At 35.3% G+C, this 27,676-nt stretch overlaps 1 protein-coding gene across 1 annotated transcript in view; it reads left to right on the top strand.

Annotated features, from left to right (window-relative positions):
• Positions 1-1,875: 1,875 nt before the first annotated feature.
• Positions 1,876-27,676, top strand: part of cdh4 (cadherin 4, type 1, R-cadherin (retinal)) — a 204,740-nt gene continuing 178,939 nt past the window's right edge. The window contains exons 1-2 of the mRNA XM_026221372.1: positions 1,876-2,188; positions 4,503-4,614. Of these exons, the coding sequence (XP_026077157.1) occupies positions 2,132-2,188; positions 4,503-4,614 (169 nt within the window). The 5' untranslated portion in view covers positions 1,876-2,131. The remainder of the gene's footprint in view (positions 2,189-4,502; positions 4,615-27,676) is intronic.

The following is a 27,676-nucleotide window of genomic DNA, read 5'->3' as shown; positions in this document are numbered from 1 at the left end:
CCTTCTGATATGGAAATTGAGCTACCAACTCAGATGAGCGAGAAAATGTCAGCATCATTAAAATGTGGACGACGGCCTTTTGATTACTTTGATTCTGGGCAAAAAGACCGTCGCCAAGGAAGTAAATTATGAATAACTTGGAGCGCTATATTTGTTTCTCACTGTTTAAAACAGTTATGTCAGATGGGATGCAGGTCTTTTACAAAGGATCACAGCGGGTAACGTGGCCGCTATGATCAAAAGAGAGCAAAACAAGTGAAGTGTGAAATAGCTTCCTGCGTTGCAGTCTATAGCATGCAGTTGGTTATATGAAGCATGCAAGACAGACGTTTTTGTCTATGGACAACCTATTTTAGTTATTCAGGGAAAGAGCCTGTTAAAAGTTTACACTTCTAGTCAGAAACATCATTACAAATAATTTTCCAATGGCACGGAAGACTGGAGAGTGTTTAAACTTCTGTAACTAAGTACTTTTTTACAGTGCTTTGTATCACAAACTTTTATTTAATATTAATTTGTTGTTTGCCCTGTAAATCCTTTGTATTTTACACACAGTGTCATCCTCCCAGGAAAATGGTGGTCATGTATGATTTCAATCTTTAACTGATGGGATTTGTACACAATTATTGCTGCAACTCCACTATAATTCTATAATAAAGAATTTATATAATTCTATAATAAATGGCAGATCCTCTTCACCGTGTGAGTACCTCTCAGAATCTTTCTTTCATTTTGTTTTCATTTGTCTTTTCATAAGTGATGGCTAATTATCAGTGTTGGGTAAGTTATTATATATATATATATATATATATATATATATATATATATATATATATATATATATATATATATATATATATATATATAATGATTACTTTCTTCAATAGTGTGATCAGATTATTGTACTCATTACTCTCTAAAAAGTATTGCATTACTTATTACTAACACTTTCTAAATACGATACAAACCTCAGCCAGTGGAACTGAAACTGCTCTTTTTTTTTATAAATCTTAAATTGCATGCATTATTTGAAGGGCCAAATATACATTAAAAGCATACATTTTAACAGATTCACTAAAATTCACTATTGTTTAGTACTGTACTGTTCTATACAGTATTACATCAGAGGTAATAATTAAATTACAGAAAAATTAAGAGTAATCCCCTACTTTACCTTTTCAAGGAAAAACTAATTATTATTACTTGTAAATACATTAAACCCAACATAACTAATTATCTTTTTACCAAACAAGAAAATGTGTTGTTAGCATCACATACATATTAGTTTAATAATTGATTGGCCAAACATTCTTTGATTGCCTGACATTGTAGGTGGAACTATTAATTATCATTCTAAGGCATAAGCTATATTCCATAATTCAATAACTTTTAATCACTTTCAACAAGGAAATTACTCTTTAGAACATTTGTGTAGGCTAGTATGCAAACTGTTTTAAAAACAATTTTAACAAATCACTAACGATTCGTGGTATAACTGGGATGTTTAATCCTAGAACAAAGTGATAAATAATATGTATCACTGTTAACAGTATCTGTGCTTTGTTTATTTATTTATTTCTAGATACACTGTCCGCAATTTCGTCTGGCAAGGCGCTCGAGCGGCGAACTGTTGCTATTGTTAGCCTACTCCTCAGGCGAACGCTAATATTTAGCGAAAGCTTGTAACCTAACTTTTGCCGATGAAATATTAAAATTATACGCAGCAATGTAAGAATACATGTCTTTAAGACCCACAAAGCTTAATTAAGGTGGTCTGACCCCCCTCAGAAAATTCGCCACCTGACTGCAGCGGGCAGGCTATTTTAATCTAAAGCAGATGCGCAGAATGTACACAATACGTGCCTGTTTGAGTGTCAGGCGCGCTGTAGCTGTAGTGCGTCTCCGTGTGTCTTTAAGGAGTACGCTGCGGTAGGAGGAGTTGTAGCGGTTGTGACGCCGCCAGCGGAGCCGTGGTGCTGAGCTGAACAGCGCCTGTCCACCTGCAGTAGGGTGCGAGACCGACCGGGACGATATTCTCTCGCATCGCATCGCTCAGCGGACCGCTCGTCAAGCAGGAATTATCTCCACGTTTGTGAATAACAAACATCTGCGTCCTCTGCCAACGGCCAAAATGAAAACCGGCTGCGCGATTCTTGTGGCGTGTGCCTTAGTTGTGGGCACCTCTTTGGTAAGACTAACATTTTTTTTATTTACAAACATTCTGGAAGTAGGGGTACTTGCATTTAAACACAAAATTTTGTGCGTTTTATGTCGTAGAATAGTGGTGCATCGAGCGTTTAGGCTACTTTGTTTGGAAATCCAGAATTGCTTTTGTAGCATTTCTGTGACAGTCGATGTTTTTCTTTCTTTTAGAGAACATTCAAAAAAGTAAATCAGTTTGTGCTGAACACTGGTCGTCTGTCAGGAAGCTGCAGTGGCTTGCAGCTGCACTTTTAGCACACATTGCAGAGGATGCGGCGATGCCTGTAGTGTGTCTGCGAGTAATAGTGCTGTGCTGCTCTTTCCTTACTGGAGGAATATGTGTATATGCAAATGAATTGTATTCATATTAATATTCATGCTATTGAAGATTCATTATTAGGAATATCAGAAATGGTTTAATACTGTAGTAGCCTATACTAGAGAACTTGATCAGTGATAACTTGCTGTATGAAACATTAATTCAGTGGAGGCAGAAAAATGCATGTATAACATTAAATGTAATCTAGAAGATGCTGGGTGTTGAGTAAATGTAAGTTGTGGATATAAAACACACTGCTGTTGAATGTGGCAGATATTGACATTCTCTTTGATGACTCATTCAGAATAAAATCTGGATCCAGCTGGGGGTGAAATGTAGCTATAGAGCTGTTTTTTACATGGTGGGCAGAGATAGAGCTGCTTTAGAAAGTACCCATCTCAAAGCCTGTTGACTAATGTGATCTGTAGGGAAGCTTTGACACTGACTTTTCCTCCGTGGATATAAGAAAGAGCTTAGTGTGTCTGCTCTTTGTTGTCTTGATTTTTCAGGTTCATAGTTGTCTGTTTCAGAATGAAAAAATATATATATATACATAGAGAGAGAGAGAGAGAGAGAGAGAGAGAGAGAGAGAGAGAACCCTAAAGGCAACTTCTCATTCGGTTTAGATACAGCTGAGGCCTGAGCTTGAACCCTGAATTGTTTTAGAAAAGCCCACCATACTGAGACCGGAATAACCTGAATATGACCCACCTTCTAATTATGCTAAATATGAGTGGTGAGCACTCTCCATTGATGCATACACATACTCTCTCTCTCTCTTTCTCTCTTACACACACACACACACACACACACACACACACACACACACACACACACACCAGGTCACTATCCTAAAATAGATGCCACTTTAATGGGCACAGTTTCTCTACTGATTTACATGGCAGAACTCCAGCACAACCTTCTTTACTCTGCATTTCCTGTCTTCCTCCGCATCCCTGTTTTCTCTCTCGGTTTGTTTTAATCATCAAACAGGCTCATTTAGCTCTTGTTAAAATTTAGAGAAGCACTTTTATGTTTTCACTCTTGTAAATTTCTTTAAAACCACCATTAGGGAATGCAGACCTCTGAATGCCAATTAAGAGATTTGCTGTTTTTGATTATGAATGTGTTAATTTGCATAGAAGCATTGAATATTCAAATACTGCACAGGACTATAGCAGTGATTCGCAATGAGGGGTACGTGCACTCCAGAGGGTATTTAATCAGGTTACAGGGGGTGCTTGAAGAGATTGAGGTTTTGCTTTGTTAGAGCCCCCCCCCCCCCCCAAAAAAAAAAACAAGAATAATTCATGTTTTAATTTATTATATCATGTAATAATAATTAAAACAACCAATCTCAATGATTAATCCAAAGTTTTTTTTAAGTAATTGAACAACACCCCAAAATGTAATATACTAGTTTTATAAATTTGCATGGATTATATTAATAACATATTTTTTGTTGTTGTTGATTTTATTTTATTTTATTTTATTTGAGTTCATTGATATGATACTATAATGATTATTATTATATAATTTATGAAAAACGAATTATTAATAGTGTTACTATTAAAGATAAAAATAAATTAAAAAAAGGTTTACTATTGAAAAAGTTACTTGAGCCTTACTCTTAGGTACATAAGATTTTTAAATGTTAATATAATTGACTAATAATTTAAATAACACATTTTGATTATAGAATCTTTTTAAGGGATTAACAAAAATCAAAAAAGAAGAAGAAATGGAGCTAATCAGTGCAGGGTACATAAGACAAAAAAGCCATAAACTTTTCTATAGAACAGCGATTCATCTCTAACAGTAAAGCGACTGCATCCTTACTCTTTGAGTTTGCCTCCTGAAAGTATTTTTATCGGTTTCGATAACCTTGAATAAGAACCACAACCCTGTGGTCACAAATCAATTTGCCTAACCACTTCCTCTCTCCTGTGTCTTCATAACCAATAATGTCTGTCTTTCTCAGGGGAGTCACGGAAACGCTCAGACCATCGCTCCTTGCAGACCAGGTTTCTCCCAGAGTTTCTACACAGTATTTGTCCCCAGGGGTGTGCTGCAAGGCCTGAACATTCACAAAGGTAAGCGCTTGCAGTGCATTGCGCGATTCGGCGCAGGTTTAAATGTGTGTGTGTGTGTGTGTGTGTGTGTGTGTGTGTGTTAATCTCACTGGAGCTTTAGCAACAGGTGTGAGGGTGAATGTAAGTACTTGTGCATCCCTTTCTCCCCCTCTTTATGTGTGTAGGCTAAATGTAATATGTTAAAAATGATCCTAGCTTCATTATTGCATAATTATAGACAATAATTCCCAAATAATCAGGAGATGTTGTTGAATATTCCACAGTACTTATGCAGTCATTTTAGATTAGTTGCATGATTCCTCAAAAGCTGATAACAGTGATCTAAAGCCAGTTTCATCCGGCTTCAAAATAAGCACAGTGCGGAATAACAAGCACAAATAAATGGTTTAGAAAGGAAAAGTGCATATGCAGATATGCCAGCGTGCTGAATGTGGATAGTACACGCAGGACCAGTAATGCAATTAGAACACGTTTAAAAAACACAATGCTTTACAAAAGCAGTTTTCAAGGTCGGGAAAAACATCAGGTGATGCATTTAAAGAAACTCATCCATGCTGTGCCAAAAACAACGCTTTTATCTAGGTGGGTGTTGTAAGTGTATACGCGTTCCTAATCATTGAGAGCTACAGTTGGCACATGTCTGCATTAATAAACTGCACAAAGCCCATGTCTCCTACTGATCACAATCAGTATGCATATTATTCAGCTTTAGTTTGACTATCAGACAAACCTTGGCTGGATGATTAGAAACATAAATAAATAAAAAATAGAAAGAAACCCATAATCTGAATTTAATGGATAGTTCAGTGGCCCGGCTGGCTACAGAAGCCTCATTTAAATCTTCTGTTCGGCTCCCGCTGGGTGTTTTTTCCGCTTTAAACTTTAAGCTTTTGCTTTTTTTTCCCCCGCTCCCCCTCTGTCCTGCATGTAATACAGTTCCTCTATTCTTTCCCGCTTCTTTTCAGCAAGATTTAAGCCGTCCTTTTATTCTGTCACTTTTCATTGCCATTGTACGTGTTTGTGTATGCATACATTATGAGCGAATATGCTTTATCTATGGAATTTGTTTTGCTTTTACGGTAAGAGAAAGGATGTCGGGGGGGAAATTGGACTTGCAGAAACAAATCACACAAGAAAATGGCAAACTGATTCAATCAATTACCTGTTTCTTTTCCCTTCACTGCATTCAAACTTTGATTGAGTATAACTGTTATCAGACTAATCAATGGTTTTATTCACATGAGCGTGGTTGTATAGATGAAGATTTATTTGTTGTTCTCATTCTGGTTGCAACTTTTGCGCTGATGCGGGAACACAAAATCGAATCTTCTCATAATTGCGTGGTCTGTTTTTATTATTTATAATTTAATCTCAATACTTAACAAAAAAATGTTCCTCGTATGCTCTACATCTAGGATCTGTTTGTTTTGATTCCAGCCTGTGGAGGTTTTGAGGGGACATTGTCAGTCGTTGACATGTCAGATGTGCTTGTTACACACAGCAAGTCGGTGGAGTGTTGCCATGCGTGTCCAAGTACTTGCGCATGAGTCAATCATTTTGTTTACTCGCGGATTTAGATATGAACATCTTGCTGGGATCGCCTCTCAAGCCTGTGCACACAATATCAACCATCATTCAGGCAGCAACCATTCCTTCAATATCCAATAGTGCACTCTTCATTTTAAAAACATGCTTACCCCAGCACAACTTGGCACTTGGGTGTATTTCGTCAGGCTGCGGTATGAGCCCTTATAGAGAGTGATTAATGTACAGTCACCGGCCTGGGGGAAGGGTGATGTGTTCAGAGGAACTGTGGTAATCGGGGAGTGGGGTCGCCTCACGGGGACATTAATGATAACAGCCTTGTGTAACCCGGAACCGTCAAAGGGGAGAGTAATAGGTGAGCTGGTGCGCTCGGCAGGGCCAGCAAGCATCAAGTCCAGAAAATCCAGCGTCAGTTTAGCTAAGACTGTAAACATTGGCCTGACATCTCTAGAATGCTAATGCGGAGATGGGAATTCTCAGGAGTGGTCTAAGAGTTGAACTCGGCTGAGGAATCAAAAGTAGAAAGTTCCGCTTGAGTTGCTTCCATGACTATTTAATATGGCTGCGGTGTAGTGGACATCTCAGTTCTCTAGGTACTGCTTAGCATTGGTCTCTAAAGCCTGGCCATCCAAACAGAATCAGATATGACTGCTCTTTCATGGTCAGGGCAGTGGGGGTGTCTGCCAGCTGTCCGCTGGTCTCACAGCTGCTTGCGATGCAATTTGCTTAACTCTTTTCCCACCATTAATGAGTTATCTCGTCATTTAGAAGACAACGCTTCCCCGCCATTGACGAGTTTTCGTGTTTCACTGGAATACACTCGGGGGCGCTATAACACATCTTCTGAACAAGTACAAAACCTCCCGAACAAAAACACACGTGAACAGGACGGAGAAACAAGCTATCGCTTATGTAAACAGATGCATATTAAAAATAATGCAAGGAGTCCATCAAATTTGAGTGAAAATCATCACAATTTCCGGCAGTGGATGGCAACTAAAGAGTTAATTACACTAGTAGCTTGTTGTGTTAATTTTCTATTCATTTACAATGGTGTTTGTTCGCGCTGGGCTTTTAATTATAGCAAAGTTTGGCTATTATGACAACAGCGGTGCATTTATACCTATTATCCTCTAATCCTCATGATCACTTTTATTGTGCTTCTACGGATAACGAGCCTATTAAAGACACGGCCCTCGAATGAAGTCGACCGGAGTGGTTATAATTCAACCATCCAACATTTCTAATAGCTTTACACAGTAAAAACAGACAGCGTGAGTCCCTTCAGGCGCTCTGCCTCACTAGACATGATTCATCTTCACGCAGCATGTGAAAAGATTCATCATTTATGCTGACAAAATATAAATGCCAGGGTTGTCACATATTCAGCTGGCCGCAGGAGCAAATGAAAGGCACCCGCATGGCCACAGTAAATAGGTATGGTAAGCATTTGTGTTTTACATGATTGGATTCCAGATTCTAAATGGGAAGTTTTGAATTGCGTGCAACGTTGACTGATGATGCGATCATTTAGCATGGCTCGTTATTGCGGTAGGCAGTCTAGCTCAGGAGAAATGATATTTTATGAGGTTTTATTGTGTTACGTCATGTCTTCGGGCGTTTATGCAATCGTTTATAGTCGTATAAACTCATGCATAAAGGGCCCATCTTGCTGTGTTGACATGTACGGTGGGGTCTAGTGTTTGAGAACACACTCAAAATATGAGATTTTAAGGAACAAAGGAGTGTTACATACAGTCTTCAGAAATCAGAATGTGTGAGCTTTGTGCAAGTTTGTGACATTGATTGTTTGTGCAAAAGCCATGAACCAGTGGAATTCATGAAGCTCAAGTGCTGCTGTCATGGTAACACTTTACAATAAGTTTCCATTTCTTAACATTAGTTAACTTCATTAATTAACATGAACTTACAGTGATTTTTTTTTTTTTTTTTGTAAAAGCTTCATTTATTCATCTTAATGTTAAATTCAGCATTTAATAATACATTATTTAAATCAAAAGATGTATTTGTATTCATTATTTAACTAACATAAATAAACTGTTTGCCAATATGAGCTAACGTGAACTAACTGTTGCATTTTTTATTAAAGTTAGTCAGTGCATTAACGCTAACTAATTAGGACATTATTGTAAAGGGTCAGAGAGCTCATTAAAGCAATATATATTAAGAAATACAGAAATGTACATTTATATGTATATGCAAGTTACATGTATACTTATAAGAGTACATATGCATATTTTGTATATTGTACAATTTTCATATTTTTGTACAGTATATTTCTATTTTTATTTGTTTGTTTGTTTACAGCAATATTTAGCTGATATTTATTTTATTAAACAAAACAAAATCGATTAGAAATTATTTTGAATTTGAAAATTGTAAACATTTTTGGTTATTTTTTTTTTAGTGGTCTTAGACCTTTTGATATTTTTTTGGGATGTTACTACAGTTGAAAAGTTTGGTCAAAAATTTTTGTGTATTTATTTATTTTTTTAAAGAAATCTCTTATGAGCAACAAGGATGCATTTTTTTTTGTATATCAGAAATACAGTTAAACAGCAATGGTGTAATAACAGTGAAATATTATTATTATATTATTACAATATAAAATAACTCATTATAAATATTTTTAGTCAATGCATCCTTGGCAAATAAATGTGGGTGTGTGTATATATATATATATATATATATATATATATATATATAACCTTACTGACTCCAAATATTGAATAGTAATGTTCATGCAATCAGATCAGTATAGATTTAAAAAAAAAAAAAATACAGTATACTGTACAGAGTACAGTATATTGTCTATGAAGACAAATGGAGCATTTGAGCACTGGCCTTTTTCAGAGCAGGACCCCACCTGGGAGTGATAAACCATGAAAACGGTAATACCACTGATTGCACATTGTAGTGTAAACCATCATCTTGGCCTAAGAGCAGGATCAGCCACTCTGAAGCTAAAGACAGAGAGATGGAGATGGGGGGAGGACAAGTACACTAAAAGCACACAAAAGAACAATCTGATTTGAGTAACACTTACCCCTAAATGATGGTCTGAAAGGATGCTGTCAGAATCTGTTCAAGAGAACGTGAGCGATGAACTTCAGTTCATAACCCTTTAATATCCGAAACTGTGCTGGTGGGAAACGGAAGTCAGTCGCCTTTGCCGTTAGTTCAGAGATGGCCATTAATCATCTTAATTACTAGTGCTTATGCATAGTCAGAGTCATTTGACTTCTCTGGCAGATTTGTGACACTTGCAGTGCAGCAAAATATAGTGCTTGCTTGGATTTCTTAGACATTCCAAGCATACCACATTTTATCACCAAGAAAATATAGTAAGTCCCCACTTCACATGTGCTTTCACTTTAAAAAATATACCTCTCCCACAAGGACATTCACTGAATCCAAATGCACAGACAGTTTTACAATAAAACCAGAACTAGGAGATAGTTTTTGCATGGACTCCCTGGCTCTCTCTCTGCTTTCCAGTCGTGTCTTGAAGTTTACCTCATTATCTAGCAAACACATTGCTCTCCATACTTACACTGTGCTGTGGAACCTCTCATGGATACAGACATTCATAAAAGCTCATTAGGATGGTACTGCTTGAGCCCTGTGTGGAGCTTTGCAGTCACAAACACAACAGGGTTAAGAGTTTTTCATAAAACAGAACGGTTCAACTGCATTCTGATTGGATGAGCTACTGTATATTAAAATAGGTCTAAACAGCAGATATTAAGTTGTTAAAAAATAAATATATAAATGAAAATTATAATATAATATTATGTGTGTGTGTGTAAGCAGAAAGCACAGTTTTCAATTTAATCGTACTGTTTCCATCTCATTGTCATGTATTGTGAAATAGCAGCATGCAAAGTTACAGCTTTTGATTTAATAATAAACTGCGCTATCGGCAATTGAAACAATGTGTTTTGTATTGCTCAATATTGCTTACATTTTATATGATTTATAACAATATTTGTGCTGTTCTCTAGGATGATATCTCTTGCATTATCTGCTGTTATTGAACAGAATTTAGTAAGCTTTGCTTCTCAGACCAAGCATTCAGGAGTGTACCATACAGACAGACTTGATTTGTTTCATGCCTGATTTATTTTTCCGCAACACTGTGCATAGTGAGGACAATATATCAGTCTATATTAAAGGAAGAAATCTTGATTTCCTTGGATCTTTATTTTCCTTCCCATCCCTCTCTAATGCTGCATTTCCACCAGTCACCTAAGAGTTCTTTATTAAGTTTTCTTATGACACCATGGTTCACTGTCTATTTGAATATAAATCAGATTGGATTCTCATCTTAAAGGCAGACTTTTCACTGCTGGCTGCGTGTTTACTATTAACCAGCAAGGCATTTCTAAATTTGCATTGGCCCCGTCACTTACAAACACATTCTGATCTAACATATTCAGATCCTTTGGTGCTTGAGGTTGTTAACCTGAGATCGATGTGGCAGAAGAGGGCTGTGCTTCTGATGGAAGGTCTTGAGCACACTTCTATTGAAAGAAAAAAAAATGTTGATTCATTCATTATTAAGGATGTTATTATGAATAGTTCTTTTTTAAATAGATATTACATTTAATTATATATCAGGGTGAAAAATATGACACATACACAAGGACACGCCAATCCAAAATCACAACTTTTATCTATAAAACATTTCTATGTGATCAAACTGTCAAAGAATGTCTAGATCAAAAAACAAGGATATAGTTTACCTGTGATCAAATGTTCAGACTCATTCCTTCAGATTTATTGAACACATTTTACTCAAAAGAACTATTCCTTTTCAAATTGGTATTGGTGCTTCTCTTAGGAACATGCCAAGGACAGCTAGGGAAGTGATTTTAATGGTGATTTTATTTTCCAGTTCCCATTCATTATTATTCCCCCCCCCAAAAAAAGACAAATTAAAAAAGGAGATATTTTTAGGAATGTGTGTGGGAACCCACACATTCCTAAAAATATCTCCTTTTTTTTTTTTTTGTGTGAAACTGGCTGCTCTTTTTCTTATAATAAAAAGTGCTATCAATGTTCACAACGTGTGTATCTGAAGCCATATGCAGTGATATTTTAGCATTATTTATGAACTATTAGTGTATTCATATTAATCAATTTCACAAACTTTAGTAATATTTAGTAGGTTCTTTATATTAATATTTAAATTTTTATTTCATTTTTGTAATTTAGTATGTCAACCTTATTTTGCTAAGGTCTTATTATCATTTAATTTAAGTTTCAGTTTTTCCTATAATATTTTTATTTTATTTCAGATTTAACTTACTAAAGTTAGCTAAAATTATTTTATTTTACTTTTAAGCATAATTTCTTCTTTGGGTGTACTGATAGTTTAAGAGTATTTGTTTTATGGTATACAGTATGTGTATGACACAATACATGTTCATACATATCACAAATGTGAAACTAAACAAATTCTCTCACTTTTTCTAAATATACAAATGTATGTGTGTTCTCAGCGGGCCATTACGAGTTTCATGACTCTGACCTAGCGGTGTCTTTAATTCCTCATCATGCCCTTAGGTTCTGTTTTAATTACTTCTTCCTTTGACATGGTGGGTTTATTTTAAGGAGCAAGTACTAAAACGCCACCGGGAAAGCGAACATGATTCAGCCCAGAGAATCTCAAGGTTTGGCACCAATCTAAACCGAGTCGACGAAGGTAATGGGAAGAGGTTAGATGTAGCACTTTTTCTCAGTGTTCGAGATCGCAGAAGGGCTGGGGGGGATGAAGAAGGGAGCACGTGAAAAAAGAGGTGAGGAATGCTAATTGTATTCATAAGATGCAGCCTTAGTTTACCCTTATCTGTGCGCCTCTCTCTCTCTTTCCCTTTTTGAGGCTTGCAGACAGCTTCACTTCAAGTCCATAGGTTGTCTTAAAGAGATTCCGCTGAGAAGGCTGTGGTCACGGACTGTTGGACATGCATTTAGTCTGTTTGCTTATATAAATGCAGGACTCACAAGGAGACATAAGTACACAGAAAAGGTTTTTTCTGAGAATATTTGGCTGACATCTTGAATTTGAATCGCACACACAAACATAGGCACGCAGACTCTTCTCAAGCCGGACAGATTGTCATTTGATTGTGTCTTTGGGGTTACGTTCGGTGTTTGTAGCATTTTGACTTGATTGACAAGGGCCACAGGAAGTGGAAGCATCCCTCCATTTAGTGAGTGATTATCTTAAATGGGTAAATTAAGAGATTACAAACTGGCCCAGTAATCCAGCTGTCAATCTGTTGAATCATTAAGGAGGTAGAAGAGAGAGGGACAGAGAGAGAAGAGAGGAAACTTTAGTGTTTGGAAGAGAGGATTAGTCTTTAGTATCTCTCATGGCTCCGTTTTCCTAATCTTTATGAAACCTTGCATCATTGTTGGTGATGTTATCATGTAAAATGATATTCTGTTGAAAGAGATACTGTAGTTCATCCAGAAATGAAAACGCTGTCATTATTTATTCGCTCTTATGTAATGCTAAACTAGTTTGACTTTCTTTAAGTTACTTTTTAAAGACATGGCTGCTCTATTACATTGTGTAAAATTGTCTCTCAAAGTCATTTTTGTTTATGCATCTGAAGCCATATACTACACAATGTAATTTCAGTATTATTTATATATTGCTATATTATTTATTAATATTTTAATTTATAAAACTTTTATTTGTATATTTTCATATTCATTTTAAGTCAAGTCAAGTCACCTTTATTTATATAGCGCTTTAAACAAAATACATTGCATTTTAGTTTAGGTTTAATAATTTTGTTGTGTATTTTCATCATTTTTATTAGTTTTTCTAGTATTTCTATTTCGATTTATTGATAACACTTTACAAAAAGGTTCCATTAGATACTGTTAATGTATTAACTATTATGAACAAACAATGAACAATACAGTACAATTTATTACAGTATATATTTATCTTTGTTAATGTTAATAAAATAAAAAAAACAGTTGTTGGTTCATGTTAATTCACAGTGCATTAACTAATTTTAACAAACTTTTGATTTTAATAATGCATTAGTAAATGTTGTAATTAACATTAAGATTAATAAAAGCTGTATATGTATTGTTCATGCTTAATTCATGTTAACTAAAGTAGTATAGAAAGCTTAGCTTTTCATCTTATATTTAAATTCTATTTTGGCTTTATTTACATTAATGAAAACTATTTTTCATCATTTTAGTTTCCCTTAACAACGACAAAACTGGCCACATGATAGATTTGTATATATATAAAAATAATAATAAAATAAAATGAAGACATTTTTCAATGATCAAAAGTACTAATTATCATGTTCTCCATAAGTCTGAAATCCAGTATGGAGGCATTGATATCAATGATGTCAATACAATAAGGCAGGCCATGTCTATGATATATGTAGACATAAGCGTAATTGACTTTTAAAAGACTTTTGATCCTCATTCGCATTCGATATGAGTAAATGTGACAAAGTGAGACGACATTCCTTGAACTGTCCTTGAAGTTTGCTTTGAGGCTCACTTTTTGAAAAAATGAAATACGCTTTCTAGGCCAGTGAAATGGCAGACTAATAAATCAGACTATAAAAAATGGAATGATAGAAATGGAAATATTTTGGATTTTATAATATAAACCCCAAGTATTTGACTATCGATCGTTTCAAAACCATTGTCTACAATCACAGTTGGGAACAGACTGGACTATCCATATCTGCGTCTGTCCTTTCATTGATTTCTTTTGTTATGAAGTTGTTTAGATTGTCTGTAACGGGGAGGCCTTTTGTAAATTATGAATATCAGCTCAAACTTGTAGACGTTTCTAGAATCTTGGAGCTGCTTTGGGGACTGGAGTAAGGCAAGGAAAAATCAATATAAAATTCCACTGTGCTGCCAGTTCAACATGGTCACACACTTATAGCATTGATTGGCTCTTCTAAAGAATCTTTGCAGCTTTATTTATACGTTCATACCTGGATTCATAAAAACAAAAATCTATTTGAAAAGTTAAAATGCTGAAGGACGAGGAAACGCATGTTGAGAGAAGGTGAAGCCAGGTGAGACTGCAGAAGCAGAAAAAGGGGGCAACAAAAAATCGAGGATTCAAGGTCTGTGTCTATATTCCCAAAGCCTACTAAAGTTCCCTGGATGTCGGCCCAGGAATGCAAATATGATTATCAAAAAATATCTTCTGCAAGTGCTCGGACTCTAAATTGTCCTCTTCAGACTATAAATTTTCCACAGGCCTGCAACAAGCTCACTGAATTTCACTGAACTGTGGTCTGTAACTAAAAAGATGTATGGTGGCACAGGCTTCAGCTCTTTTGCGCTGATAAAGAGCTTGGCCATTGGTGGGTAAAAATTATGTTTGCAAAAGGACTATTCAAATCTCATCCCTGGCTACCAGTGGCTTAATTTTGAATTCTGCAAGTGTGAACAATATCCATTATCGCCAAATGCAGCAGTTTCATAATAAAAAAAGTAAACATTACCTTGGCTGATATTTGGTTTATTTATTTATTCAAATCATGAATGCTGTTTACAACAGATAATTTGAAGGTGAGCTATGAGACCTGAATGTGAATGAAAAGTCCAGAATGTCCAATGGCCATTGTGCTGGATTTGATAATTCACTAAATAGCACCAAATAAATCCATTTCTGCTTCACTCACTGAGTCATCAAAGCACCGGCGCTAGTAAAGTCAGGGTTTTAAATTGTCTGGTAACATTTTGCTTTGACGGTTACATATAACTGCAAGCCAGATTTAATTAAGCACTTCAAGTCTATACCAAGAACTGACAAAAGAGCCAGAATCATGTTTCCGAATGGCTTTAATTTATCAAATGAATCTATTGATGAAAGGTAAATGGATGTCTGAATGTATAAACGTAGTGTAAGGCCACTTGGTAAGCCTTGAGTCTGGTTGCTTGGATGGGTAATGTTCTTGTCATAGACTTGTGATTCCGCAGGAATGCTTTACAATGCAACTGACATTGGAGCTGTAAAAACTAATTATCGCCATGGTCATGTACAGCAAGAGTGTTTTTATTGTATCAATGCTGCGGAGAACAGTGTTAGTTCACATTCAGAAAATCCAGATATCGCTATATGTATTTATTATTTTTTCCTTCAAGTACAGAGACAAGCTTAGCAGACACAGCATTATATTACTAGGCCGTGCCTCTGACAGTTTAAGGAGGTTTGAGAGTCTTTTGAGGTTCTACCACATCGTTAAGCTTAATAGAGTCATTAAATAATATACAGTACCTGCGGTTTTGGCTGTACTGTTGGATCCAGTAGACCACAGATGGCTTTACTGCTGGTGTGGTGCTTTTTGTATCTCTTCATAATAATAATAATAATTCATATAGCACTTTTTTACTTTTCTAAGCACTCAAAGTGTTCTACATTGTGAGTGGGGTATCTCCTCGTCCACCATCAGTGTGCAGCATCCACCTGGATGATGCGATGGGAGACACACACCAGCTTATAGGTGGAGAGGAGACAGACTGATGAAGCCAATCAGTAGATATGGGGATTATTAAGAGGCCATGATGGTCTAAGGCCAATGGGCGAATTTGGCCAGGTTGCTGAGGTCATGCCTCCACTCTTTTAGAAAGTCATCCTGGTATTTTTAATGACCAAATAGAGTCAGGACCTTAGTTTAACATCTCATTTGAAGGACAGTGCTCTTTTACAGTATAGTGTCCCCGTCACTATACTGGGGTATACAGAGTGAGCACCACCTGCTGGCCTAACTAAACACCTCTTCAGCAGCGGCCTAGTTTTCCCAAGAGGTCTGACCAAGCTCAACCCTGCTTATCTTCAGCGTGCAACCAGTCTGGGGCTGTAGGGTGAGTACAGTATATGTGATTGTGTGAATGATGTTGGCAAGGTGAAAGGACTATCTTTAGGTCAAAACAAGTAAGGATTTAAAAGAAAATATGAAACTTATAAAAACACATTAACTGCTGTTCAAAAGTTTGGGGTCAGATATTATTCAGTTATTCTTTTATTCAGCAAGGATTCGTTCGTTTGAACAAGAGTGACAGGAAAGACATGTATTTTTGTATTCATTAAAGAAACCTGGGAAAAATAAAATAAAATAAAATCAGAGTTCCACAAAAATGTTAAGAAGCACAACTGCTTCCTCAACATTGATAACAATAAGTAATGTTTCTTGAACATAAAATCAGCATATTAGAATGATGTCTGAAGGATCATGTGACAAAGAAGACTAGAGTAAAGTCGATGAAATTTCAGCTTTGTCATGGCAAAAATAAATACAATTTTAGACTATATCAAAATAGAAAACATTTAAACTGTAACAAGTACTGATTTTGCAGCCTTGGTGAGCATACAGTTTACTGTCCCTTTTAAATGGTCGTGTATTTTCATTTTTATTTAAAATAGCTATTTGAAACTAATAAAATAAAAGCATAAATAAATGTATTCACACTCAACCATGTGAACATGCATATTGTTTACGGATTCGCACCATTAACTTTCTCTGTAAGAATTTAGCCTTTTAAAAAAAAGAAAAGTTGTGGTGACATGAAATTAATACTTGTGGTAATCAACTTTAAACCATAAGTGCATTGATTGCACTTAATTCATACTGAACCCAAAATATTTCTTCTATGCAGCACACCTGTTTTAAAAAAACCCTCAAGAAGCTACTCCATAGGCACAAATACAAACTCAACACAACACACAAAGAGGCACAGATGTTCAGACACGTGTGCAGATGCACACAAGCGCGCACACAGACCCAGATCCTTGCAAGCACTGTGAATGTGCTGTTAAGCAGCCGCATTCTGTGATGTCATTGTCTTTAGATCTCAGGAGAAATACCTCTCACAGCTGTAGCAGTGGGAATCTTCTGTATTCTCTCCAAACATCAGTACTGGAAAATACCAGGAGTTTCCCTGCCGACACCCACAGAGTTACAAAACTGAAGGTTCACTTTATTGCTTTGAAGCTCTTCGGCTTAGAAAATACACAAACACACACATAGTCAATGGATGGAAAATTGCACGAAAACACACCAAATGTATGTGCACGCATTCAATCAAAGACACACTCTATGTTACAGAGCTTAGAAGGGGATTTCATCTGTAAGTATAATGACACTGAAGGAAGCACCATCATTAATTTGTGAATGAGGCATTCAATTATGGCAGTTTTTCCAAAATAAACAGGTTAAACGGGTTAGTAAAACGGCCTGTGTTGGTTTGTAATTCAGTATGTATCATTCGGACAGCTTGCGTGATGATTCATTTGAAACACCTTCTCTGTTCATACAACAGTAACTGGATATTACAGAATGCAGAGAACAAAATGAGTGCTGGATGAGCTGGATATTTACTTACAGTCAGATTAAACTAAATCTGCAAATGCATCCTATGATTTGGTGAAGATGAAGAAGCTCTTTATTAAATTCTGCATGAGCATTTGCAGCTTTTACTGGAGCTAAATTTGCCAACCAGAAGGTATCAGAATACCTTGTGCTTTACCATGCCATAGACAGTACATGAATATGACAATAATACAAATACGGTTTTGTTGTCATGCCACTTGTTTACATATTATAGTTTTCTTAATTGTACTAACATTATTTACAAAATGATTATTCTGACAATATTTTTGTTCTATTGCACCTTTTTTAGCGATGTTGTAACCTTGATAGCTTTTAGTGGGTAATTCTATTGAATTTGTCTGTGGAGTATTTAGTGGCTCACGCTTGTGGAGTAGCTTGCCCAACACTGTTGACATCGGATCAAATGTGGCTTGGTTGCCCACAATGCCATATTTCTTTACACCCCCCGTGGCAGAAATGTAACATGCTTAACTATGCATCAACATGGATGTTGACTCAAGAATCATGAGCAAATCACCTATTTAAAGAGCACCATAGTGTGTGCCCTCGGGATTACGCGGCTGTCTCATGTCTTTGTGTGAGAAAGAATAATAGTTTTTTCTCCAATTACGAACGTGAGATGAGGCTGCTGGTGTGGCTGTTCACAGCTGCCATCTTTTCATTCTTGTTGGCACCTTTCTGGTTGAAAATGAGATTTTCTACCATCTGGATTTGTGGTTTATGCTGATGGAACAAAGTCGCTCGATTGGAGTTGAACATGGTTTGCTGTAAAATGTCTCAGTATATTACTGTGAAAAGATCTGTTAGCGTTTCCTTAAGCAATTTGTATGAACTTTAAAGATGAATTCACTAAACAAATGTAATAATTCAGCAAAAAAAAAATCTGTTTCAGATTCACTAATCACTAGCAGTACAGTTTGATCAGCCACAAACAAGTCTTGTTTCCTCGTAAATAAGACTTGTTAAAGATTACGCCTTATTTACAATTATTTATTTTTTTTTGCTTTATGGCGCGGCATGACAACATACTTTAGAACCCATTGTTGTGGTGAATACTGGCATGGCATAACTGGAACAGTTTATTGAAACTTTAGATATAACTTTGCAAAAATATTTGATATGGTAGAGGGTTATTGGCAAATCACTATTAGTAAATCACAAGATTTAATAGTTGTATTATACATAATATTTGAATGTTCTCCTAAAGCCTCAGTATCAGTGACCTTTGACTTTTGTTTACAAGCAAGGCCATGAGCCAGCGCCCAGGTCCCAGGAGTTATTCGTGTGTCACCAACAGTAACCCTTGTCACAGTGATGCTGATGGCCCGAGGGGTCTCTGCCTCAGTGACAGCTGACAGAAGAGTGCAAAGAGAATCAGGGCCCTCGGAGGTCAATCGTGCTTTTCAAACAGAAACAAGGACTACAGGTGTCAGAATCCATCTGTTCAACCTGATATCAAGTCCTAGAATTCACTCTAACCTATTTAACTGTCGTTTAGTGTGGTTCCACCCCATTATAGGGGTAATCAGTAGGGCTAGGGCAATTATTATTTTTTTTTTAATGATGCTGATTCAATATAAATTCTCAAAAGCCACGAATCGATCTATTCCGGTATTTATTTCAGCACATATTTAAAACAAGATCTGATTAACGTGAATCTTATCATTACTCTTCTACACTAGATGTAACCCTTATTTACGTTTGTGCGATGTCGTTCATTCAGCACTTATCGTGGTGGAGATACTTTTGATGAGATCCAAGAACAAAGCCATATGCGTGATTCGCAATGCTCAGGTGAAATGCTATAAATCTGCAGAAGCATTTGATATCATGCATAAGGCACCATGATTTCCGCAATCAGTGAATGAATGGCGGATGGTGCGGTTTGTTTACTAACAAAACTTACACACATGCTAAAGCACGGACAAAGTTTGCTGTGTTTTCAGCTTCTGCTGTCTCACTATGATGATATGAATACACGAATATCATCTCCAGCTGCTCTGAGAGTCACTTCATTAACAGTTTACCGTTTAATTTGATCATATCACATACACAGCAGCTGCAAGTTCCTCATGGCAACTCGTCAAAATAAAAGTTTAGATTAACATTAAGAAACGTCAGAATATATTACTATTTAGCAGTCATAAGACTTAATGCTACTACTGCTAATATATATTAATAAATATTTATCTTTAATGGAATAGTCACATTTGTTTTCTTTTTTTTTTAAAGGGTTTAATTTTCATTTGATTAGGATAAATGAACGTTTTATGCCTTCATCTGATTTATGTATGCCTTCATTTGATTATTTTTTTAGACATATCAGTAGCATTTGTAATAAAACTATATTCACTGAATGTTATTTAACAAATCGAGAATTGAACCGAATCAAATCGGGACATCTGAATTGATGTAGTGTTGGTTCACCCAAATGCAAATTCTCATGTTGTTTACCATAGATGTCAGATATACTCTGAGCATATTTGAAACGTAGTGTATCGTGAACCAAAAGTGCCTAGAGTTGGGAACTGTGGTGGAGGGCAAGATTTTAATTTAATATAATGTGTGATTACAGTGTCTTTTGGGGCAGCTCATGTTTGTACGCCTCCACGCTAAACCTGATTTAGATTGTATGAACATGCAACCAAGTGAAACACTGATTTGTTATTTATGAGCCTCATCTCAAGACCTAGTTTTGTTCTGTTTATTTGATTTATTGGTTCAGACAGTAGTCTAATCACATTTGAAGATTCTGTGTTAATGTTCCTGTTTGTTCGCACTCTGTGTAGTTTTGTTGATGATTGATATATTAGTATTTCTATTTTGTCTGTGTGAATTTTCTTTTACCTTAATTTTTTTTATACAATTATTCATATTCTCTGTGTTGACATGAATTATCTTCATTCTTAATAATAAGTATACTGCCCCTCTAACCTGCCGAGGTCCAGCGCTTGTTTTAAAGGAACCAGACTGATAAATCCTCTTATCCATGGTTTTACTATAGTAAAAGTGTAGTAACCATGTTTAAAAAAAAAAAAAAAAAAAAAAAAAAAAAAAAAAAAATATATATATATATATATATATATATATATATATATATATATATATATATATATATATATATATATATATATAAAAACATTTAGGCGGATTACCTTTTGTATAACCAACATTTTACTACAAATACCATGGTTAAACTATGGTTAGATTGAAAGGACCCTGGTTAATTTGTGGTTACTATGGTTTAGGTACAATTGCACAGTTTTGATTTTATTTGAAAAACCATGGCTTGCTTGTGTGCATTGGTGCAGATAAATAAAGGGTAATTCTGGTCTTATTCATCAGATCTCACATACACTGCATGATTTCGAGTCATGATTACTAGTTTAGAGCATGGACACCCATTGGTGAAACAATCATGTATGTTTACCAGCCACTGCTTTCTCAGATCGGCTTATGATGGATTAAAACTTCAAGTTCCATTGTCCTGACATTTTCTCCTACTGTACCTTTCAGATTTTCCTACCAGGGTTTACTGCGCATGCGCACATCAATATTGCATCCTTTTCTAATGCTGAACAACATTTAATGTATCTGCATTACTGTAAGGGTAGGTTTAGGGTTGTAATAGGTGTAGATTAATTAATAAACCATAACTTTACAGGTAGCATTTTCCGTTGTCGAATTGTACTACCCACAAATTGACAGAACACCGTCAAGTTTGGAGAGTTCTGTACACAGTAATCTTTAGAATATTGCTTTTCCTGTCTCTGAAAATGTCCGGATTTTGAAATCATTGAAAACAAGCATCACCAGAGGGTTGGATTTGGATTCTCTGTCATGGGTAGCATGTCTGCACGACCCATCATACATAGAGGGAAAAAACTGACTGAACCATTCCTCTGGTCCTTAGTGAAAATGGTTTATTTTAATGTAATTGAGTGTTATGCAAGAGGAGATAATGCAAGCGAACCTTCACAGACCCCATTAAACAACTTGACTTTTTTTTTCTTTTTTGCCTACTTTGATAAATGTTCTGTTGAGACTGGAAGTTGGGGCAGAACCAGCCAAGTTACTGCCTTTAAGATGAATGGCAATGCTAGCAGATAGCTGCCTCGAGGTGTTATGGACCACTTGCCATTGCTAGTCAGAGATATGTGGTCGTAGAGGGAGGCATCAGTATGTTTTGTCCATTTTTCCAGAAAAGAAAGATTGTAAATTTCAAATGTGCACTCTGCTAAATGTTATTTTTGTCATTTTTAGGAGTACATTAGAATATAAATGATCTTAAAGCTAACAGACGTGGTCTAAAAGCCACAAAACTCCAGTTTTGATGTCATGACGCCTTCCGAGTCATTTTTAGTACGGAGCCGAAGACGATGAAGGGTGCCATTGTTTGCTTCTGGGTGACTGTCTCTTTGTCTGTATATTTTTATCTGCCTGTTTATATTTACATCCAAATTTATTATTAACGATCGTAAAACCTTGGTGTCCATTGTTAGGGCTCCTATTCATGTGCGTTAAGTTACAAATGTGATAGACCTATAATTAAATGCTAAACATAAAAAAACTACAGTGTCCAAATGTCCACCCACACAAACACCCAAGCAAAGGCCAAAGACCTGCCTGACACACAGAAATATTTGTTATTTCACAGACTGTATGTGATGAAGCTTAGTTTATTTAAATGACTTCATTAACTCTATGAGATTTCATTAGCTACTGCCACTGTGCTTTCGGCAATGTCGTGTTTGGTTCATTTGGTAAAATGTTCGGGCAACAAAAGGAACATCAGGGTTTAAATACACCCATTTCTTTAGAGACAATTACTCTGTGAAGTGCTTTTAGGGCCAATTCCGAGCACTCTTAATGTCTCACTTAATGAGGAGATGTTTCTTTGCTAACATTTTGCAATGGTTTTGCCATGTGTGCTATAAAATATTTAAACTATAATTCTAAAAACAATCTAAATTAAAAAAGTGATCAGCTTATAAAACAAATGCAAGTCACAAATTAGTCTTTACATCATTCAAAAGCATTGGTGGGCAGGAAGTGTGCCGAAAGTTTTTAGTTGTATTTTTTCTATATACATATAAAGAAAATGATCAGGGAAAAACATGAGGGGTTTTGAGGCGCAGAGTGAGGTGTGATGTTTTTCGCTCTGCAAGTCAAGGCCATGGCGGCCTGGCCTGACAGAGCCGTTTATCACACTGTCCTCTGGTGATGGATCTTAGATTGGTTCACTTGGCTTGTATTAGCTTCAAGGAGGCTAAAGGGGCTGTACTACACACATACACAACCGTGTGATAATATAGACTGGCATACTTGCAAAATTAAACATATGTTTAGAAAATAAATTATTTACCAAATATATATAAATATATCCTAATATATATATATATATATATATATATATATATATATAGTTTTTTTTCCATAATTAATAATATTATTAACATTTTTAAATGTATTTTTAATATTACTTGTAAGTAAATAAATAAAACCGTATTTTTCATATATTATAAACAATTTTATCTTTATTATTTATTTGTTTATTGATTGATTGATTGAATAATTAATTGTCATTTTTAGAGCTTTAAGATATTGGCCAACAAGATCTGTTTATGTACAATATGGAAAACTCCTGCATAAATTTTTCTCAAAAATACCCTGCATATGGGTTTAGAACAACAACACTAACTTTTTACATTTGGATACACTATCTGATTAAAATGTGCACATGCACACTTTAAATCAAACATGAGCAACAAGCATGGTGTTTATTTTAAGTCAGTGGCTAAATCCTGTTTAACAGTGAGTGAACAAACTGAATAGAAGCAGTGTTTCGCCCAGTTAAACCATTAATGCCCAGTTTGATAACTCTTTGTTCATGCTCATTTAGATTAGTGCTGGTCATTCTTGAACTAGGACATGGCAGTCTGGGTGAGCAATCATAACCGAACTTCCTGTTCTTATGTTTTCAGTGGTCAGCTATTTCAGGTTACAGCTGTCCATGTGGAAAATAGTTCAAGAAAAATAGCAAGGCCTTCAGGTGCTGCTGTTGATTAGACTGTAGAGGAAAAAAATATGTCAAGTTCCCAGAACCCAGGGCATTCTTAAATATTAAAGCACACATGTCTCTCAAAATAAATCATGTGCTTCCATGCATTGCATATATTCTTGCAGATTATGGTTTGAATCTAAAGGAATTCAATAAATAGACTTAAAATGTATTTGCTAGATTTGAGCTCTTATGCAGTAATTGAATGCAGATTCTGCAAAATACTATTTTATTTTATTTCACTTATTTTAGCAGTAATTTATAACAATAATATATAATTTATTGTATTTGTATTATTTTATTTGTTATTATTGTCTTAACTTATTGTTTCTAAATTCTTTATTGTTGTTGTTATTTTTTTTGTCTAGTTGATTAATTTAAAATGTTAAATTTAAAATGTAATAAATGCAATAAAAATATGCAACAACATATGTATGTATATATATATATATATATATATATATATATATATATATATATATATATATATATATATATATATATATATATATATAGTTTTTGACGTACAAAAAAAAAAAAAAAAAAAAAAAAAAAAAACAAAGAGATAACCTGACTAACTAGCGGACTGAACTTGCATCTGAAATGTTTTTGTGGTCATTCTGAAATACTTGAGCAAAGCAGTGTTGTTTTTGGCAGCCCTTTTAGTTTTAGTCTTAGTCTTTTGGACGAAAATGCTTTTTAGTTTTAGTCACATTTTAGTCACTTATAAACTTGATAGTTTTAGTCAAGTATTAGTTCACGAAAACACAAAAAGGTTTTAGTCAAGTTTTAGTCAACGAAAACGCAAAAAGGTTTTAGTCAAGTTTTAGTCAATTTTAATAGAAAAAAAAGTAGTCTTTAACAAATTAATTTAGATTAAAAAGTATTGGAAATGGACTTAGGTTTGACAGGTTGTAATTGAGTGTTGCAATTCATAAAACAACAACATGCAACAACAATAAAGCAACATGGAGTCACAGTGTGCTGCGCTGCTCAAGTGCACATTTAAAAGTACGTGCATCCCTGCCCCAGGTGCAGCCCCGCCTCGATCTGCAGGCTGCAGCCGGGTGCTTCTCCAAAACAGGCAGAAATGATATGCATTGTGAACGTCAGACTTATAATCATTTTCGTTTCGTCTCGTCAACGAAAACTCGAAAACGTCTCGTCATGTTTTAGTCACTTTAGAGCCATTTTTAGCTAGTCATCGTCGCGTTATCGTCATAAAAAAAAGGTGCGTCGACGAAATCATTTCGTTGTCGTCATCGTTGATGAAAACAAAATTGGAGCAAAGTCTGTTGTCAATGTATTCACACGACTGTGTTCCCAAACAGCATGCTTCCACCTCCAAAAGCAACGACCAAAATTATTGTGTTTCATCTAATTTATTATGAATGAAAATTATTATATTCGATGGTTTCTCCTACTCAGTGATATTTAGTGCCAGTTTATCAGGAAGTAACAATTTTATTCTCTTTGACTTGTTGGATGGTTTATTTGCAAATGTTTTATGCGATATTCCAATTTTGAGCCCAAGTTAAACTCGCAGCTTTGGATAGAAATATAGCTATTGGTTTTTGATCAATGTCAGTATGCAAAGTGGCTTAACAGTTGTAATGGTAACCCAGTAATAGGCACCAAAAAATGTATGACCAAATTAAACAGAGGCAGTGTTAGAATACAAGAAAAGTATCATGTAAATGAATATATATTAAAAACATGAAAAACATGAATAATCGTTGACTCAAAAATATAGCATTAGTAAAAAATGCTGTGGCCAGCACCATTTAACATAAACCACGTTTAACATTTTCCCACACAGATTAGGTTTAGAAGAAACATTTGATCATTCACATTCAGAATAAACATTCTAGTCTCTTATGCAATAAAAATACAGTGCTCATTTACAATGCATGGAACAGGAAAATAGAACAGGAACTCAGTCATGTTGTCCCTGAAACACCCATTCTCCATTAACCATTGGTACAAGACCACAGGTATTTCATTCATTTTGCTGTTCAACTAACTAATCAAATTAACCCTTTCGAGTCGATTAACGCATATATGCGTTTTGAGTCATTTTCACCTGATAACCCCGAAAAGAACTTAAATTACACTCTCAGTTTTAATCGTACAGATAAGAGGAATACATCAATCGAATCTGTAAAGGGTCTAGTTTTTTTTGGATACAGACATAATAACAAAAAACCTTTGTGCACTTATAAAATAAAGATAACAAACAAGGTGCGCTGTCTACAGTCTTTGTCTCCGCTGATCGTCATGTACAAACATTTCATTAAAATGAACTGTAACTCCGTGAATACTCAACGAAGAGACATGAGAGAGATATCTATAGAAAGCCTGGAATGTCTACTTTTAAACTAAACAAGTGCTGCCGAAAACAAATATTTTGAGATAAAGTAATCCATATGAAAACAACACAATTTCTGTTTTTCATATCTCCGCTCATTATATCTAATGTGACCACGCCCCCGCGCTTAACGCGCTATTCAGATTCAAACTGAAGCGCGCGGCTTGAATACGCCCACACAGAAGAAAAAGCAGCCAGACTATTCTTCAAGTTTTTATTTTATTTTACTGTTTGCTTCGCGATGAGAGGACTAAGACATAATTCACCCCAAAAAGATGTGATGTGGTTGAGGATTTGAGAAATGGATTTCCTCAGAAAAAAGAATGAAGCACTTTATTCAGCAGAGATCATAAACAGAGTAAGTCTCTCTTTATTTATTTGTACTAGTTTTCACATAACGTGTAAACATTTTACTAGTTAGACTTTTTCCAAATACTTTTTCCAAACTATAATTCCTGACTAAATGTATAATCAAGTGAAACATTATGAAGTTTCAATAACAATATACACTACTATACCATTCAAAAGCTTGATGTAAATAATATAAATGTGACAAATAGAGATAACTCTAACAAATGTAAAAACAATGCAGTTCTTTCGATTTATTCCCCCTAAAAAAACCTGAAAAATATTATCAGCTCTTTTCAACATTAATAATAATAATAATAATGATGATGATAATAAATGGGGTTTATTTGGTAGAAAATAAGATTGTTAAAAGGATTTCTGAAGGATTGTGTGACTAGAGAAAGGATGCCAAAAAATTTGAAAGTCAGCTTTGATTGTTCCTAATAAACTGTTTAACTGCTCCCCCAAGTGGATATCAAATTATGTTGTGGGATAATTAAATATATTCTTAATAAACTACAAACATAAAATTATATACTTTTATTTTGTTCTCTTTCTTGTAAGTCCTCCCTCACAGTGGCACAGTTGAATGAGAGGCTCATTATGCAGCTCATTATGCGGGCCTTTGTCTTCTCAGGTGTAAATCACAATGATATTCATGATAGTTGACGCCTACTCGCATATGACTTTTACCAACAAAAAGTGTTTTAGAAAATTTAAATCAATATATTGTTTTCTGTGAGTGAGTAAACAAGATGATTTTCACATCATTCAGAAAGAAAAATTCTAGGCTACAAGCTCCAGTTCTCAACTTTTCCGGCAACCAATTTTATGTATGTGTTTTATTGCCTTATTCAAGTGATTTAACATTTTTAGTTTTTCACTAACCATGCATAACATTTTTTTTCTCAAAAATACAATCATGTACATGCATGGGTTTCACATATTATTATAGCCCAGTTTGTGCTGATTACAGTGATATTAGACTTTACCCATTTAGATATTTATAATAAACTGAAAAAAGCACAAATGTCAGGGCATGACAAAACTTCTCAAGGCCCCAAAAATACCCTTAGACTCCAGAGGGTTAACAAATAACAACCCCATACCTTTCTCAGAAAAACTGAGAGTCCATTCTTAGAAACTCCAGTCCAAGATAACTGTGCAGTCATTTCGTGACCATCACGATAATCAGAATATGGATCCAATACTAAAATAATTTCAATGCTACATACAAGATATGGACAGGCGCCTAGACAATGTATGAATCTCTTTCTTTCCAGAAGATGTGAGCACTACTGGTATGTCTGGATTCTC

This window comes from Carassius auratus, chromosome 36, assembly GCF_003368295.1.
Source record: "Carassius auratus strain Wakin chromosome 36, ASM336829v1, whole genome shotgun sequence".
Lineage (NCBI taxonomy): Eukaryota > Metazoa > Chordata > Actinopteri > Cypriniformes > Cyprinidae > Carassius > Carassius auratus.
This window is presented reverse-complemented; position numbering and strand designations above follow the sequence as displayed.